This window comes from Ipomoea nil, unplaced genomic scaffold (assembly GCF_001879475.1).
Source record: "Ipomoea nil cultivar Tokyo-kokei standard unplaced genomic scaffold, Asagao_1.1 scaffold2216, whole genome shotgun sequence".
Lineage (NCBI taxonomy): Eukaryota > Viridiplantae > Streptophyta > Magnoliopsida > Solanales > Convolvulaceae > Ipomoea > Ipomoea nil.
In genome coordinates this window covers 238,294-258,008 of record NW_017618644.1, presented here as the reverse complement: position 1 = coordinate 258,008, position 19,715 = coordinate 238,294, and the positions used below count along the sequence as shown (strand labels likewise).

Sequence of the window (19,715 nt, the reverse complement as noted above, 5' to 3'; positions counted from 1 at the left end):
TGAGTGTGTTATGTATATGTATCACACAATCTATAAGCCATGGATGACTGGATAGAAAATTTTTGGCTCAAGTGCCAAATAACATCATGAACCAACTGCGATTTGTCATGCCGCACCCACATAAGTGATGATTCGATTCACAAACAAAAAAAAATTGTCCGCCTAGCCTTTTTTACAGGTAGCCTTCAAGTTACAGGTAATAAGTTGGTGATGTGGAGGTGATTTGGTAGAGACGTGTATTGTTTTGTAGATGTGGCAGCAATTTGAGTAGATGTGGCAGCCATTTCTGCAGTTTAATCTATTATAGGCAAAATTGTACTTTCAATTTCAATCCCAATTTCAATCCCAATTGCAATTTCATTCGACGAGTGAAGAAACCCATACCCTAATCTCAATCCCAAATCCCTAATCGCGAAGCAAAATTCATAATCTCAAACCCAAATCGGCCATCACTAATCTCTATTCGTAATTCGAAACCCTAAATCCCTAAACGCGACGACAATCTCAAATCCTCACTACCAACGAAGGAAAACCGAGTGCAAGAAGACTGGAAAGAAAATTGGAAATAAGCCTGGAACAATACTGGAAAGTGGACGAGTAAGGTATGCAGAACAATATTCTAATATAGTTATGAATATATGCTTTGAATAAGATGCTGGGTGATCCTACTGCTTTAGCTATTCTATGTAATTTTGTATTGATTGTAATGTAGTGGGGTCCTGTTATACTATCTTTAACTTGAATATGTTTGTATATTGTGTGGTCCTATATGCTTTTAATATGATGCTGGGTGGTCTTACTGTTTTAACTTTTGGTTTAATTTTGTATTGATTGTGATGTAGTGGAGTCCTGCTATACTGTCTTTAAATTGAATATGTTTGTATATAGTGTGGTCCTACTCCAGTTAGTAAAGTGTGTAGAAAGTGATAAAGTATGTTGTTGCTTTTATGTTTAAATGTGGCTTGCATTTTTTTTTATTTTTATTTTTTTGTCAAGATGAATGAAAGTGTGGAATTAATATTTCATCATGGTGGTAATTTCGTCAAATCCCCTAGGTTAAAATATTTGAATGGTGAGACAGAGGTAGTGGTTGTGGACCCTGACTTAATATGTTATCCTCACTTAATGAAGTATATACCAAAGATATGGGAAAATAGTCTCACTTACCTATAAGTTGACCTCTGAACCCTTTACAGCTTTAAAACTCTTACATAATGATGCTAGTAGTCTACACTTAGCTCAGATTGCTCATTAAAATAAAAAGTATGAGATATATGTTGAGCATGGGGTAGATGAGCCTAAGGTGGTTGGTTTATGTTTACCTGAGCCTGAGGATGATGAGAATGAAGCTGGATTAATGGGTGAGGAAGGAAGGGCAGAAGTTGATATAGTGGGTGAGAGATTGGGGGCAGAATATGAAGTACTGGGTGAGGAAGTGGGAGAAGAAGATGAATTACTAGGTGAGGAAGGGGGGAGTGAAGTAGATGCTGATTCTGGTGTTGGGAGTGACTATTATAGTGGCAGTGACCATATAAGTAGTGGCAATGAGCATATTAGTAGTGGTAGTGAGGATGTGTAGACTAGAAATAGGGATAAGAGGAAAAGGAAAATAGTAGTAGAAGCTGAACCTATACCACAATATGTGCCCACATCTAAAAATCCTTTAGTAGATGAGGCAGATTATGTGTACTATTGTTGGAGGAATAGTGTAGCACCCCCGATTTCCATGCCATTTTAAACTTAAATATGCAAGATATCTAACCACAAAACATAATCAAAGCACAACTGAAGTCTATATATATAAAGCCAGAAAACAGAGAGTGTTATGCCACGTCCACACTAAGTGAACGCACAGGCAACAACATCAACAACATCAATCTAAGAAGTCTATCAAAAGAGGCACACAGGCCCAAAATAAAACTAAAAGAGTCTAGGGGACTAAACTAGCCATCTCTATATCGTGCTCACCACTACTCGAGAACTGAAAAGCACATAAGTAAATGGGACGACGCCCGGTCAGCGAATAATGCTGGTAACCCACCAATACATGTTAAGTATTATACATAGATAGTATATACAAAATCATTTTCGGAACGGAATACTGTATATATAAGTTCAAAGCCAAAGATAGAAGTTAACCACAAGACTCTATATCACTCACAACAAGAATAAGGGAACACATCCCAAGACACAAGAAGCAACAACGACAACACAAGTAAGGCTCAAGGCATATTCTACCATCACTCAGTAGAATATCACCCAACATACTCAATACAAGAGAATAAGAGACAACCATTGGCAATACATGCCTTCGTGACATCACTCATCACGAATAGAGAAACACACAACGGTACACATGCCTTCGTGACATCACACATCACGAATCAATATTCCTTCCTTATGCCCGGTTCCAACCTTATGGCTACCCCCAACCTTATAGCTAGTTCCAACCTTTACCTCCAGGACCCCTGTATAGCCAAGTCCAACCTTATCCCTCCGAGGACCGTCTTCCCCATTCGCCAACGACCACCAACAATTCCACCAATTCATAGTACACGAGGGTACCGATCACACACTTTAGCAACACATGCCTCCCAAAAAATACATGAACCCGACACACAGGTCACAAACTCCATAATCACGTCATGGCCACCACGAGGACCACTGTCGTACCTTGGTGACTAATGTCCCATACCATTAATCGTGCAATCCAGGTACAGCCACACACACAACACCATCATAGGAATCAATCAACGGATCACAACGAAGATATGAAACCATACTCAACAAGAGAAGGATCACAATCTGACAACAACGATGATTAACGCAAGTCATCATCCACAATAGGAAAGAACAAACCACACACGCTAACATTTACACACCGAACTAGCATGCTTATCAAACGGGTAAACCAAACATAGTTCCGAAGAACACACAAGACTCATCATGGTTCAACGACTCACAAGGTTGAACACTTAGCACGATTCAAGACACCAACACCTACATGGAATCCTACCATATAGTTCTAGACATACGAAACATCAAGAAGACACTCAAAAGCCCAACAAAAGAACATCGGGACGTCAAAACATCAATTACCGAGCCAAAAGAATCACGGGGAACAAATCCCGAACCATCAACATATATGTACCCCGCGGGTGGGGCCACGGGTGGACCCCCACCTGTAGTTCGCCCGCAGGAACCAACGTCCCACACCACTCGTGCCCCGCGGGTGGGGCAGTGAGTAGGCCATTGCCCGCCGTTCCGCCCGCGGGTACCGAACCCTATACCAAAATATCCCTTCGGGGATTTTCAAAACCAAGCTCAAATTCAAGTCCAAAACATCCAAAATCTCACCAAATACAAAAAAATGACTTGAATCAAAGGAATAGCCAAGCAATGACATACATGAACCCTAATAACAAGCTCTAGATATGCATTTTCACAAGACAATGCATCAACACTCACATTTCATAGCAAAATCACATGTAGAATCCAATAAATTATCATATAGGTAATGAAGATAGATTTTGTAGAGCATGGGTTACCTCATCTGTTTATCCAACCAAAACTAACGCAACATAGGCTCAACTCATAAAACCAAGCTACCAGGAACCTGTGAATCAAACCGATCCTTCACTAATTAACAACTATTAAAACATTACTAACTAATAAAGGATTTAAACCCTAGATCTCTCCCAAAGCTTAAACATATACTAACTAACTAAGCTAAACATCTCTTTGGTAATTTACCTATAACATTAAACACTAATAGATAAGCTAATTAACCAAGGATTAATAGCAAAACTATTAATTAAACTAATATGAGCTAGATAGGGTTCAAACCTTACCCAACCATCTAACATTAAGCATCCTTTACCACTAGGCTAAGCTACCACTTATTAACTTAATTAAACAACAACCCACTTAACACTAAACAAGCAAGATAAACTAAGGTAGCAGCTCACCTCATCTTCTTCTTCGTTCTGCATGAGGCCAAACCCGCGGGTAGAGCCACAGGGGCCTCCACCACCCGCCGGCACCACGCCTCCAAGCCAACGCAATGGCCGGAAGCTCGTCGGAGAAGGGAGAGGGAGACACCGCAACGCCGAACTGCCTCCACCGCCACAAGATGACACCGCCGCTGCTCCTCCTCTGTCACCGACACTCCGAAACCCGCCACCGCATCTCTGAGACGTCGCCTGGGCTCAAGGGAAGGGAAAAAGCTCGCCTTTTGCTGACTGAACGCTGCACGGAACCACCATAATGACGTCGAACATCCACCATGGTCGCTGCTACTCCGTTTTTAAATTAAATAGCTATATAAATATTTTGTTATTAAAATATTTATTATTGGGACTATAATTTATTTTAGGAAAATACGGGGTGTCACAAATAGGGTGTTAGTTAAGAGGATCTCTCTTAGCCTTAGGTTTAGGTGTTTGAAATCTATGGCTAGGATTATCTCTTGTCTTGTATAAATAGCTCTACACCTCCTTGTACATATACACAGAACATATAGAAATATACAAGTTGAGTTCATTGTTTAACATGGTATCATAGCGATATTGAGGTGACTGGGTAGTGGGCTTTGGTTGGAAAGAGGAGGCGGCGCCGTCGGGAGAAGCAGAGCAGCCACCGGAGTTCTCACGCGTCGGCGCGTGCACACTGTTCCGGCATCTTCTCTGGTCGAGGCTGGTATTGGCGGGCTCGTCTCTGTGAGCCCAAGAGGTCTGGGGTGGTGGTGGAGGCGCGTGAGGTCATTTCCAGTGACTTTTCTGACAAAACGTTTTGGTGAGCCCATTTCGTCAAGAAACACAAGCAGTAGATGTTGCCGGAGAGAAGCTTCCAAGATCTGTTGTGCTCGCCAGGAAGGAACAGAGGTCGCCGGAGGGAGCTGCGCGTCAGGGGAACTGCTGCTGGTCGAGAGAGATGGACGGAAACCAGCGAGAGAGAGACAGCCGAGAGAGAGATGGTAGGCGAGGTCCACGAAGGTGGGTGGTTTGAGGTCCACGAAGTTGGGTGGTCTCATGGCTACAAAATAAAATGGCGTGGAGGTCTAGTTGATGAATGCTTCGAGAAATTGATTAGAAGCATAATGTGTGGTTAGGTTTGTGCTGCTGACGAGGAATAATTAGGGAGTAGGTTCTTTTGTTTATCGTATTAATAAGTCTTGAGCTTTGTGTGTGGTTTGTGATAGTTTGTCGCTCGTTTTAAGTTAATTTGGTATAGGAGCAATATTAGGGTCTGAGTTGAGTCAAGTACAGCTTGTTCAGTGTGCATAAACAGGGGTATTGTAGGAGTGGGCAGCACAGGTGCCAAGAGTGGGGTGGACCCGGCATATGCCGCGGGTAAGGGCGACGGTTGAAGAATGATTCAGAGTGAATCGATTTACGTGCATGCACCAGGGAAACGCTGTGGTGTTAGGCAGCGTTGATAAGGGTGCATGACTACATTGTGAGAGGGACATGTGCACTGTGGTCTAGCAGCGCTAATGGTTTGTGGAGTGAGAGGCAGGTGTGTAACACCCCATTTTTTCTAAAACCTTATAAACATGCTTAATTTGAAAAAGAATAATAATCAAACATAATAAACTTACTAATCATCAATAAGAGGTGTCACCGCCACAATCACCAAACACGGTGATTGCACAGGCATAGAAAGGATCTAAACATCAACAAGTTTACTACTTAAAACAGACTTGGGGAATGAAACCCCGGTGTCCAACACCACCAAAACAACTAGATAAGTCTACAACCAAATCTCAAAATAACATAAATGAAATAAGAGTTTAGACTACAACTAGCAAACTAAGCTAATCTAGTCTAACTCGAACGCTCTCATGAACTGGACCCACCTGATAGCACGAAGCTAAGTATAATGCCACTCAACCCTGTAAAATACTACAGTATATTCTTTTGGAAAACATTTGTTTCACACACTTAGATCAAGTATTCTCAATCACTTAAGCAACATTTAAAAATGCTCAACAGGATTTCTATATGCTTGCAACCTAATTATCGAATAGGCATAATTTCTCAATTATTTAGCTTATCAACAATCTCATGCTTTCACATACATATCTTATCGTGGCATTATACACTAATCATGCTCAAACTAATGGTTAATAATATACTTAATCTTTAACAAGCAATCTCATGCTGACATATATCTTAACAACAATCTCATATCATCATATATCTCAATAAGCAATCTCAGACTATCACATAACTCAATAAGCAATCTCATGCTATCATATAACTCAATACGCAATCTCATGCTATCAAATAACTTAATAAGCAATCTCATGCTATCAAATAACTTAATAAGCAATCTCATGTTATCATATAACTCAATAAGCAATCTCATGCTATCAAATAACTTAATAAGCAATCTCATGTTATCATATAACTCAATAAGCAATCTCATTCTATCAAATAACTCATTAAGCAATCTCATGCTATCATATAACTCATTAAGCAATCTCATGCTATCATATAACTCATTAAACAATCTCATGCTATCAAATAACTCATTAAGCAATATCATGCTATGATATAACTCATTAAGCAATCTCATACTATCATACTTCTTCTCATATTTTCATGTATTACATGCAACTCTTATAATCATGCAATAAAATGAATATGATGCTTAAGTATAAGTATAGATAGATATACAAATACACTATTTCTTTGGTAACAAGGAACACTTGTTAAATGAAGGTTTCTTAGAGTCACAATGACTCGCTTTTCTTTACTTTCTCTAGAGTCACGTTGACTCGCTTTCTTTAGAGTCGCAATGACTCGCTTTCTCTCTTTACTTTTACTCGTGGGCGAGGTAGGAACTTCACCATAATGTGAATGGACCTATCTGGGCTCGGCATCTAGCCGGCCTAATACTCATCTCTCCAACAGAACCACACTCTTGGTTCTTTTCTCAAACTCTGTGGAATCAGGTATCGTACTTGTCAGTGTGCACACCGCCTAACCGGGATTCCAAGCCCGGCGAGTAGTATCCTACCTAGTAACTCGGGACTATCGACCTCGTTACTTCACATCGGATCGCAATGTCCGTTTCTTTATTTACTTTCTCTTTTCTTCCAAAAGGACGGAGTCCAAACGGGCCTCCAATGTAACACCCCCGATTTTAAAAAAAAATTTAAAAACTTAAAAAAGAGACATAAAGCTAAACATTAATCATTAAGCAACGGAAGCAATGTCTAAACACGGAGGTGCTATGCCACACCTATATCAAACATAGGTGCACATGCAGATACTATAACTAAAGCAGTCTAACAAATCAACTACTTAGGCTCACAGGCCTCAACAACTATTAAAGGAAGATATCTAATCTATCTACAGGCCACTAACGCGCTCTCCAAAGCTACTCAACCTGTAAAAGATAAGGGATAACACCCGGTCAGCGAATAATGCTAGTAACCCACCAACATGCGTTAAGTATCATAATATACATACATATAATCAAAACCATTTGAGACTGGGAATATAGTATATATCATTTTCAAAGCCGAGAGAGGGGAAACATCAATAGACACATCAATCACTCACAACAAAGAACAAAGACCAACACACTCAATAAGACAATAGAACCACAAGCAACAAGCTCAACAATAAAGTACAACGTATGACCCACAATGAAGGATTCACAAAATACTTGCTCTTAAGCAATGGAAGGCCAGATTCACACCATAACGAGTTCCAAGTCCACATAGGACACAATCACACCAAGTCATATACCGTGGAGTCAGCACCACGGCTCGATTCATAGTGGATCAGTGTGGAGGGCTCCAAATCATCAATCAATGTGATACTACATGTTTTGAATATGGTTGGAAGTACGACATTTTTATCGCTCCGATCTTGCCCACCACCTTGGTACGAGCATGTAGCAATTGCCCTTGGTTACGTTAATAATAATCATTATCTACTATATACTATACTAATAAGAGCCCAAGAGAGTTAGGTCTATAATGGGTAGAAAAAATGGCGGTCAAATTTTTTAATCAAATGAATCGCTCAGATTGATCAGATTTTAATTTTTCATTGAGATTTCCTAATTTATCCTTAATGAATATGATTATCCGTTAACTTTTCCGTTAAATATTATCTTTTCCGTTAATTTCTGTTAGTTCACCGTTAACTTGCTCATTGATTTCAATAAGAAAGGTCTTGGGTTCGAACCCCATTCCAATCAAAGTTGGCATAATTAGTACTCTATTTTACTCTTATTAAATTAATAACCCCATTCCAATCAAAGTTGGCATAATTAGTACTATATTTTACTCTTATTAAATTAAAATAATAATTCAGTAGCTACAACAAAAAATAATACATATGCATTTCTTTAATTTAGAATTATGTGTCTAAAATGCCTTTTTTCAAAAAAAAATTATTCATTATCAATAAATTAAATAAGAGAAATAATTTCATTACTTATATTGTCTTTATTTTTCTCCAATATAAAAATTCTTTACATTCAAAATTCAAATTCATTAATTGGTTATATTCGCTACATTGTCCCTACAATGTCTTTATTAAAAAAATTATTCATTATCAATAAATTAATTAAGAGAAATAATTTCATTAGTATATTGTCTTTATTTTTCTCCAATGTAAAATTTATTTACATTCAAATTCATCAATTGATTATATTCACTACATTGTCTATTATCTTTTTTTTGCACTATTTTTTAATTAAATATCAAAGTTATAATACAAAATAATGCTATATATTTATTTGCCAAGTATTTTATTAATACCATGAAAAAATTTAAAAAAAAAATTAAAATAATAAAGCCAACCATATTAACTTGAGGGATTTGTTGACAAAGAGAGTATTTAAATCACACAACAAATTGAAGTGAGAAACTATCTCACAATGTCCTTGTTTGACAATCAGCAGTTAGCGGATTTGACCAGCGAATTATATCAATGGTTAGTAAAAAGATATTTGAAAAAATTAGTTTTTTAAATTAACATTTAAAATGACCTAAGGGTATAATAATAATAATAATAATAATAATAATAATAATAATAATAATAATAATAATAATAATAATAATAATAATTATTATTATTATTATTATTATTATTATTATTATTATTATTATTATTATTATTATTATTTTAATAATAATTTTTTTAAAAATATAGATGTGTTTTGGGAAAATTATTCTAAAAATTGCTAAGTGAGAAATATTGTATATTGCAATGTTTGTATTTTCAGTGATTTGGAACAAATTATTGCTTCAAACTGTTGAATAACCAAAACACTTCTTTAGCATTTTGATCTTTGGGTTACATCATATTTTACCAAGCGTCCAATATCTTTGGGTTACATTATAATTAAAATTTTTAAATTTTTGCTATATTTAAATTCCTTAAATTAGGAACTTCTTTATCTATAATAATTTATTCAACAATAATGGTTGAACTAAATGAACACTGAGCAAAACACCTAAAGGACTGGTACTGTTGAATCATTCATTGATCTTGTATATATGCGGGCATTCATTAAATATATTAGAACCCTTTGCAACGAAAATACTTGGTTACTATTTAAAAAAGTTTAGTAATAATTATAATGAATTCCCTATATTACGTTGTATTCATATACTATGAATTACATATTTAAATAAACAATTTAGACATTAAATGTTTTCCAAAAAAAATAAAATTAGACATTAAATTACTTATGTTGAACTTCTCATATATAATCTTATATTGATATACTTTCAAATATTTATTTAATTATAAACATTGGGTAAAAAAAATGACTATCAAATTATTAAATCAAATGAATAGTTCAGATTGTTCAATTTTTTATTTTTCCTTGAGATTTCCTAATTTATCCTTAATTATATGATTATTCGATCCGTTAACTTTTCCATTAAGTACCGTTAATTCACCGTAGTCTAATTCTAATATTAAAGTCTAATATAGAATTATAACTACAACATTAATTTAATTCTAATATTAAAGTCTTAATAGAACTCTAACTATAAATCCGGCAAATTGTGTTGTGAGCACGTGCCCACCCTGCAAGGTGGGCATGGTTCCATATCCATAATTTCTATACTGCAGATTCATAATTTCTATACTGTAGATTCATAAAATTTATACTTTAAATTTCAATTGTTGAACTCTATGTTTTCACAAATCAGAGAACTATATGTTCATAATTGATAACTATACAGTTTAGAAATTATTAAATTTACAGTATAAAAATTATGAATCTACAGTACAAATATTATGAATCTGCAGTATAGAAATTATGAATTACTGTATAAAAATTATGAATCTACGGTATAGAAATTATGGATCTACAATATAGAAATTATGAATCTACAGTATATAAATTATGGATATGGAATCGTGACCACCTTGCACACAGCATAACGCTCCTACTGTCAGAATCTCCTCAAACAATATTAGTATATATTTAATATTTTATGCTTTAATTTTTATTTGCTCTCCCTTATATTCCGTATTTGCCTATTTGGTTTCAACCATGCCCATACAATTATTTTATTGATAATTATAATCAATCTTGACTATATCATCTTGCATTTGTAAACTTAGAATTACCAATTTAAATACGCAAATTCAACATTCAATTATTTATGCATAAACAATTACAATATAAACTTGTCTTGTTATACTTTAAAATACTTATTTAAGAAAAATATTGGGCATTATCTCAATCACGCAATGCGCGTAAAAAACTAGTGTTAATATAAAATCCACAGGAGGGTACCCAATGCCTACTATTGCTCCACAATATGCTTATTTTAAATATGATTGTGCATATGCATGGATTACTCCATATGTGAATCAGATCAATAGTTATAATGAGCATGTACGCTCTAATTGTACTCATGAGAATGTTATATTAGATTGAAATGGAATGAAATTTTATTTTTATATGTTATTGTGATGTTAATGTGTTTTTACCGTTTTTAGCAATTCAAAATTAATTTACTTTTTATTATATTTTTGTAATAAGGTAAAATAATGCATAAAAAATTTGAGTTATAAAGAATATTAGAATAATAAAAAATAAAATTAATTTTATCATTAAAATTTATTAAACTTTGGATACTACACAAATAATTAAATAATATTATAGACAAAATTATTATACCATCACAATTTGAAATAAAATTAAATTAAATAATAAATATATTTTAAATAAAAACATAATGTTTGTGTTGACTCAAAGACCTTGTCAAAGTTATATGTAAAAAGGATTCCAGTTCTATGAAGGAATACTGTCCTAAAAGGAATAGATATTGAAGAATACTAGTTCTAAGAGGAATTGTTATTAAAGATCTTCTAGTTCTAGTTTGATTAGGAATAGCATTATTATTCACAAATCTGTTAGAAGTAGCTACTATAAATAGGGGTTGTCCTTTATCACAGAGATCAAGCATTCAACATTAATCTTGTGAGGTACGAGAGTCTTTGAGAATAGGATACTAAATTCCCCTAGAAAGTAGTACATGTGTTTAGGTCTCAATAGTTTGGTAGGAAAGATCATTCTATTGTGTAATCTCAGGTTTCAAACAGTGTACTTAAATATTGAGCTTTTAGTGGATTTAGGAAAGTTCTCAAATTGAGAAGTGTCTCGCAGATTAGGGTTGTTTGCCCGAACTACGTTACAGATCGTTTGTGTTACAACGTTTGTTTCAACATCACTGTGTGCTGCGCTTTTATATATTTCAATTGGTATCAGAGTCAAACTGCTTTAAGTTATTAGCAGGATCCTAATGGAGTTTCCCAAAGAAAGACTGACTGTCAAACACCAGAACCCCAGCCCTAATTGGTACAAACTTCTCCTACTGGCAAAGGAATTGCGTCCCAATCAAAACGAGAAGGGAGAATCCAAAAATTGAAGGAATTCAGTGCTACGAGTGCAAAGGGTTTGGACACATCCAGTCAGAATGTCCAACATACTTTAAAAGGAAGAACAAAACATATGTGACAACACTAAGCGATGACTCGGGCAGTGAAGAAGACAACAACACTAATTTCGTAGCATTCACCACAAATCATGAGAATGACAATGGAAACGAAAATGATATACAAGAACTACTAGATTCATATACACAGCCGCATGCTAAATGGGAACAAATCATCAAAGTAAATCTTGAACTCATACATGAAAATCAGTTTCTAAAAGATGAAAAAGAGAGTAATGAAAAACGCCTTAAAGATACTCAAAATGAATTAATGGAGTCGAAAGGCAGAGAGACCAAACTGTTACAAGAGATCAAGGCACTAACTGAGATGCCTAGATCTCTAAATCCAGCATCCAATGAAAGGCATTCTTCTGAAATTCCTGAAGTGTCGCAACATCACTTCCAACACTGAAGGAGGATCAGATGCTATTACTGTCACAGACTGGGGCACATAAAAGCATACTGCTTCAAAAGAAAAAATGATCTGTATTACAGACGAATCAACAGAGATTGGTCAGTACAAAGCAAGAAAATCTGGGTTTGAAAAGATCAGAATGTTGCCTACACCTCAAAAACTAGCAAAGAACAAAACATATGGTATTTTGACAGCGGGTGTTCAAGGCATATGACTGGAAATTCAGAAAATCTGGAAAACATTCAGTATAAGAATGAAGGACATATTACCTTTGGAGATGGAGGAAAAGGCTAGATCATTGCAAGCGGCATCTTGAATGTCCATGGGCTGCCTAGGTTGTCAAAAGTCCTCCTAGTACAAAGTCTAAAAACAAATCTAATCAACATAAGTCAGCTTTGTGAAGATGAACTCAAAGTAGAATTCTCTAAAGACAATTGCATTGTGTTTAATCAGCATCACAAGTGTGTCATGATGGGAAAAAGGTCCGCAAACAAATGCTATACATGGTATGGTGACCTATCTGGTTTACAGACAACCAACAAGGAAAAACAATCACGGCACCAACATATGGGACACATAAATTCTCATGACATTAAAGGGGACCAAGAAATATTCCTAGACTATTCAGGTTATTCATCAAACAGTAACACTTTCAATGTAGACAGTACAATGGAATCCATGAATGTGGTTATTAATGACACAATTTCAAGAATAACCACTAATGATGACGAAAGTCCCAGAATTGTTGAAACAACTGTTCCAACACCTCTGACTACTGTTATGCAGAATCACAAAACAGAAACAGAACCAGATGAAAAAAAGGATGATAGCTCTGCAACGATCATTATGAGCCCTGTTCTGATTTCACAGGAACCCTACCAAAATATTCAAGACGAACGCGAACCACCTCCAACCTATTTGTGTGAGACAGCCCTGGAGGGCGAGGGTGGCCTAGCGATGGCGACGGAGCGTTTTCCGACGATGATTATGTCACCGGTAATTGGAGAAATTCCAGTTTCGTCTAGGTTATCCCATGAAGATCCGATCAGATATTTAGAGATCATTTGAAGAGCTTTCACCGGATTTTGTGCTATTTCCAGAAATTAATGATGGCGCAGAGTTAGTATGTTCGAAATTCCGGTCAGGAAATCTAGATGCGATCGTAAGGCAGAAGAGACCGATTGATGGAATCTCAGTGGATTCATGTTTGCATGGCCAGAATACATCTCCGATTAAAAGAATTCTCGACAGATTGTCTCAACTTTGGCGTCGCGCTCATCCGATGGGCAATTTCCTTTCGGGATGTCGCGATTGAGGAAAGTGATGAAATCAGAGGCGTTGGCGGTAATAACAGAGGAAGAATAAATCAGAGGAGAAATTAGCAGTGATAGGCTGATTTAATTGGGATTTTTTAAAAAACAAATCATACTCAAAGATAGCACTCACCAATAACAGTGATACATGGAATCAGTTAAAGGGAAAATGAGTCAAATGCCAAGCTTTTTATGGAATCAAGGATTTTGCCAAAAATTTGACAAAGGGGGAGATTGTTGACTCAAAGACCTTGTCAAAGTTATGTGCAAAAAGGATTCCAGTTCTATGAAGGAATACTGTCCTAAAAGAAATAGATATTGAAGAATACTAGTTCTAAGAGGAATTGTTATTAAAGATCTTCTAGTTCTAGTTTGATTAGGAATAGCATTATTATTCACAAATCTGTTAGAAGTAGCTACTATAAATAGGGGTTTTCCTTTATCACAGAGATCAAGCATTCAACACTAATCTTGTGAGGTACGAGAGTCTTTGAGAATAGGATACTAAATTCCCCTAGAAAGTAGTACATGTGTTTAGGTTTCAATAGTTTGGTAGGAAAGATCATTCTATTGTGTAATCTCAGGTTCCAAACAGTGTACTTTAAATATTGAGCTTTTAGTGGATTTAGGCAAGTTCTCAAATTTAGAAGTGCCTCGCAGATTAGGGTTGTTTACCCGAACTGCGTTACAGATCGTTTGTGTTACAACGTCAGTTTCAATATCACTGCGTGCTACGCTTTTATATATTTCAGTTTGATTAACTTTAATGAAGGTGGTGTAAATAGTATAATTTTCTATTTACACCACCTATAAAGCTAGCACACCTATCGAAGAGTGGTGTAAATAGCATTTAGGGTGGTGCAAATAGAATTACCCTATTAAAATGAAGGGATATAGAGCTCTACGAGACGGCAAATTATACCATGGACCAAGGTCTACCTTGCATTGTAAACCCTAGTTTAAAAATAACATTCAGATTCTGTATTTATAGTTGACACATTCTATACATACACTTGATAGTTAGTTTCTGTACATATAGCTATCATATTATGTGTCAGCAATTATCAAGTCAAATTCTGTCTCTATAATTGACATATTCTATACCGGCAGTTGATAGTTTCTGTACACGTAGCTGTCAGCAATTATCAAGTTACATATTTACATGTACATAAACTTTTAACTGTAGGTACAAAATGTGTTAACTGAAAGTACAGAATTTTTGTATCAAGGTTCACCATGCAATATGAACCATGGTACCATGGTCCATGGTATAACAATTGCTATGAGACATGCTGCCCTACAATGAACAGCATCCTTGCTTTAAACTGCATTATATTTAAAGTTCAACTTCACGACATAATCATATCATAAGCTCAGCATATCACCAACTAAAACAAATTGTTATGTACATTGTACAATACTGCTAACAATGCCACTTATATCACACTTGAATCACTAACAAATCTTTCCATGTACAGTAAATGAAACTATCAGAACTCAAGCCTGGCTAAAAGCAAGCAAAAAAAACGACCCTAAATTTCCAGAGCGTGGAATCCCGAATAAAAGAATGTAATACCTACAACCACCATGCCTTCACTAAAATCCACTCTACATACACACACACACTCATGATTACAAGTCTCAGACATTGATATAGAAACTGGCGTCAGACCTGTGTGCTTGTAAGGCATCTCCATTGCCCTACACGAGGTCCCTTGTCTAAAAGCAATAGCAAGCCTGGATTGTTGCCTGATATTCCAAACGCATACCTAAAGACAGTGCCAAGTATGTAAGTTCGGGCCACAGATTTGGGACATGTCAAATGGAGAGAATAAGTTTTAGGAGAGACTAAACCAATATTAGAATGAAACGCCAAAAACAATAGTATCAAGTTTATGACCCGGTGACCCCCATCTAAACCCAAACAAGGATCCCTATGAGCATATTGCGAGGTATGAATTAAAACAGATAAAGAGGCAATGGTTCATATGTTGACAAAGGTAATATTTTGGTGTAAACCACGAGGTGGTCCGGGTCTTTCTCTGTTCGTTTAACGATCCAAGTCCACCCGACTAATCCCCGTTCGCTCCAGGAGGCACGGGAGCAGGCCCAAGGACAGAATCATCACTTGTGGGAATCAAACCCAGGTTATCCCATAATTCTCCCCCACAAAGAGAGCTCATTTGCCACTTGAGGTACCCCATTGGGTTGACAAAGGTAATATAATTAACAAGAATAATGAGGTTTGTTAAGTGCAGAGTAAAGAAACAACTCAAAAATTAAGAAATGAAGTTGAGAAGGATCTACTCACTTGCATCGACGCGTTCTCTTCCTCCAGAAGGCAAAGGGTATGATCCACTGGACAAAACAAATTAAAATATGAGCTACGATGGAAGATTAGATCATACCATGAGCCATTAACTAATACATATGATAATACTAATAAAAGATAAATGAAGCCCAAATTCACACATAAGCCTGCAAAAGCCTTGTACTGTATGTTCTTATCACAAAACCCTATGAAATAATAAAGCAATATATGCTATCGTCCTCCTAAACTTAAGCCCAAAAACTATGTTCTTTCCCATTAATAAGAGAAATTTTATGCTTGACAAAAATCACATTTCTTGCAATAGTATGCACAGAAGTGTAAATTCCAGGTCTCTGAGAAATCATACCACTTACTCTGTACATTCTGGGCTTGAGATCAATTTTGGACATTAAATCATACAATTAAAGGCCAGCTGGATAAAGTAGAGAAATTCAACAGGGGACTGCTTTATGATTAAAATTTCCAAGATAAATTCTATTAAAAAGTAGTTAGAGTGGTAATACTCTATAGTAGCAGATAATTAAATAGCACACTAATTTAGGCAGTTATTTTGAGGGACAAAGACAAATTTTTTGGCAGTTTCAACTCTCAATTGTTAAAAGGTAATGTTGAAAACTTGAAATGGATCGGAATAAGTGAATTTTCAAAACCAAGTAATTCACTATTTTGCATAACGATGTAGAAAGATCTTCAAAATGGAAATGGTTATGTTTTTCCTCTATTTTCTATCATTTCTGACTGTTACAAAAAGGAATTGGGGCTAGTTAGAATTACTGAATTAGAAAACAAGAAGATAAGGCACATATTATATTGGAAGGTTATGTAATTTATGTGACACAAATTTAATGCAAATACTGGGTGGTATATTTGTTATGTATCATTAACTTTGTTATTATAATACCTTGAATAATGAGAAGAATGAAAATCTCCCATTGGTAGAGGTCTTCCTCACAGGTGCACTCCTTGCTGGTGACATGTCTTTGTACAAGTGTTGGGCGATCTCCTTCAGCAATTCCAGCTGTGCTTTCTCAGTCCGCATTGACATAATTGTCTGCCTCATTGACTCCTTATCAGCCTCAAGTGCTTGAATCCTCGCATACAGCTTCTCCATATCAGAATCTTCCATATCTGTATAGTTCAATGAATACCTTGGAGTTGTGGTATAATAATCACCTATTTTGACAGGTGTTTTGGGATTAGTTACACCATTATATCCTGCCCCTTGATGAATGGAATCAATTGTGTAAACTCTGTCACCCGTGTCATTGTCATCTTCAACTTCAGTTGAAGTATTCACCTTCCTCAAGTTTGAACACCCGTGTGCCTCTGAAACACCACACCCATGTGCCTCTGAAACACCTATCTTCCTTGAATTTCCACCAAACATTGGAGATTGAGCCACAAATTCATCATCCATATCTTTATTTGTTGCAATGTAAGTACCAGAACTATTAGTTGAGATTTTCCTCAAATGCCTAGGCCTCCTTGGAGATTGATCAATTGCGACCTTATCAAGCACATTGTTCTCGTTAAACTCCCCATCAGGATGACTGATCTCGGGACTCTTATCCAACTGGACGATCCTACACTCCAGATCTTGACATTGATGTTGTGACCGAGGGGTCTCCCCAAACACATGTTCCTCAACATCCACAGCCTCATAACCCTCATTATTGAGGCCATAGTTAACTAGCTTCTCATCGAAGCATTTTATTAGGGGGTAATCATCGGAAACCTCAGCTGCACCATCATTCCAACTCAAATGACCACCCCTTGCTTCAGCCTCAACCTCAGCCTCGGTGAACCCATAACTCATTATTCTGTGTTTATACATTCTCACCTGACATTCCAATGACTGAATTACTTGGTCCCTCGTATACAATAGGTTCTCCAAAGAAGCTAGCTCCTGCTGGTCATAAGCCACTTTCTCCTCCGTAAATCTCTTAAATTGTCTAAATTCCATCTGAACCTCCGCCTTCTCTCTTTGCAGCCTCAAGATCATTGACATAGCCTCATTGGCCGCCGAAGAGGCTGCATTCCTCTCCTCATCCAACTCAATACTTAAACCCTGAATGGTCTGCTGCTGATTGCTGACCATTTCGCGAAGTGCAGAACATTCATCTTGTACCTCAATCCGGGCCGTCTGAGGTAAGATAACCTTAAGTGTGGCATCATCGCACTCATCGTACTTTCGCTTCACAGAACGAAGCCTTTCCCCTGAAAACTGCCTGTTCATAGGGGAAAAGCTGCACTCGCAGTCGCAGCATTTTTCCAGGCTAGTCGACGGGGACATATTCTCAGAATCCATACACTGATACGCAACCAATCAAACCCTCTAACCTTAAATCCACAATTAATGCCCCAGAAAGATTTTAAAAAATAAAACACAAAAAGGTAATTATTTAACCCATTAAAATCCTGTACTCAAATAATATTCAAACAAATCTACGTATTATCCCCAATCCTCAATCACAACATACGCAATAAAACCCCTGCAAAACACCAATAAACCATCAATTCCCGTCCAATCAACCCCGAAATGATAATGCGTACACATGTACACAGATTTTCGAACAATACATGACATATATCGAGAGAAGCGTACCTGGAAACGGAGAAACTGCAGGAGAAAAGTTCCCCGGAGAGAAACTATCTCTCCGGAAACTGGAAATTTGAGGAAAAAGGTTGAAGAAGAAGAATAATATGGGAGCTGGCAGGCACCACAGAAGCCGGACGGATTTTTGTCAAACCCTAGAGAGAGAAAGAGACAGAGTTTGCGATGCTTCGTGTTCGTGTTGCATTCTAGTTTTCGTATTTTTAGAGAGAGAAATCGAATATAAATAAATATATATATATCGCGGACCAGATTTGATGAACAATCCGTTCAGGTGTAATGTACATTTGTTTTAAATGTAAATGAATAAACGTTTACCAGTGTCAATTTTGTAAAACTTCTTCCCCCAATCAAATTTGTATATCTCTACGGTGGTCGTGGACTCGAGGTAGTTAGGAGCGAGTGTTACCGGTTCTGGATGAGGGGTAGAATGGGAATTTGACTGAGAATAAAACAACGGAAATAGATTTGGCGTCGTGGCGTCCACAATCGGACTCCGGAGTAAGGAAACATAAAATACAAATAATTTAAGGCAAAAATTTGTGTGAGATTGCTCACGAGTCTTAATTTGTGAGACGAATCGAATCTTTGATTAATGAGCTTAAAGGTTTAACTCATTAATCAAAAATTTGACCTGTCTCACGGGTTGAGATCCGTGAAACGATCTTACACAAATGTTACTCATATTGTAAAATTATACTGTCTAAAAATAGGTAATATTCTAAAAGATAACACTTATGTGATATCGTTTCACGTGTCTTAATTTGTGCGGCAGATCGAATCTTTGATTAATAGACCAATTCTTGAATTAATTGGTTAAATCTTTGACCTCATTAATCAAAGATTCGATCTGTTTCACGGATTGAGATCTAGTCTCACACTAATTTTTGCCTATTCTAAAATATTATAATTTATACTTACTTTTTCGTACGTATATATATTATAATATTTATATGCAAAAAAATATTGGTGAACATTAATATTCTTAATGTTAAAATTATGATTATATTAAAATAATATAAATAAATAGCACAAATCACATAATTGTATATTAAAAT

General features: G+C 36.3%; 1 protein-coding gene across 1 annotated transcript; it reads right to left on the bottom strand.

Annotated features, from left to right (window-relative positions):
• Positions 1 to 15,046: 15,046 nt before the first annotated feature.
• Positions 15,047 to 18,870, bottom strand: LOC109150181 (myosin-binding protein 7-like). Its single transcript, XM_019298087.1, has 4 exons — positions 18,649 to 18,870; positions 16,945 to 18,535; positions 16,023 to 16,069; positions 15,047 to 15,480 (listed from the first exon to the last, which is right to left on the bottom strand). The coding sequence occupies exons 2-4, from the start codon at positions 18,349 to 18,351 to the stop codon at positions 15,378 to 15,380; spliced, it is 1,557 nt and encodes a 518-aa protein (XP_019153632.1). The 5' UTR covers positions 18,352 to 18,535; positions 18,649 to 18,870; the 3' UTR covers positions 15,047 to 15,377.
• Positions 18,871 to 19,715: the final 845 nt, after the last annotated feature.

Bases quoted from the DNA above. Each gene is read 5' to 3' on its own strand.
- LOC109150181 (XM_019298087.1), bottom strand. From the start codon at position 18,351: ATGGATTCTGAGAATATGTCCCCGTCGACTAGCCTGGAAAAATGCTGC. The intron at 16,070-16,944 runs GTATTATAATAA...TGTTTTGTCCAG, and splicing joins CATTCTTCTCATTATTCAAG to TGGATCATACCCTTTGCCTT. The intron at 15,481-16,022 runs GTGAGTAGATCC...CACTGTCTTTAG, and splicing joins AAGAGAACGCGTCGATGCAA to GTATGCGTTTGGAATATCAG.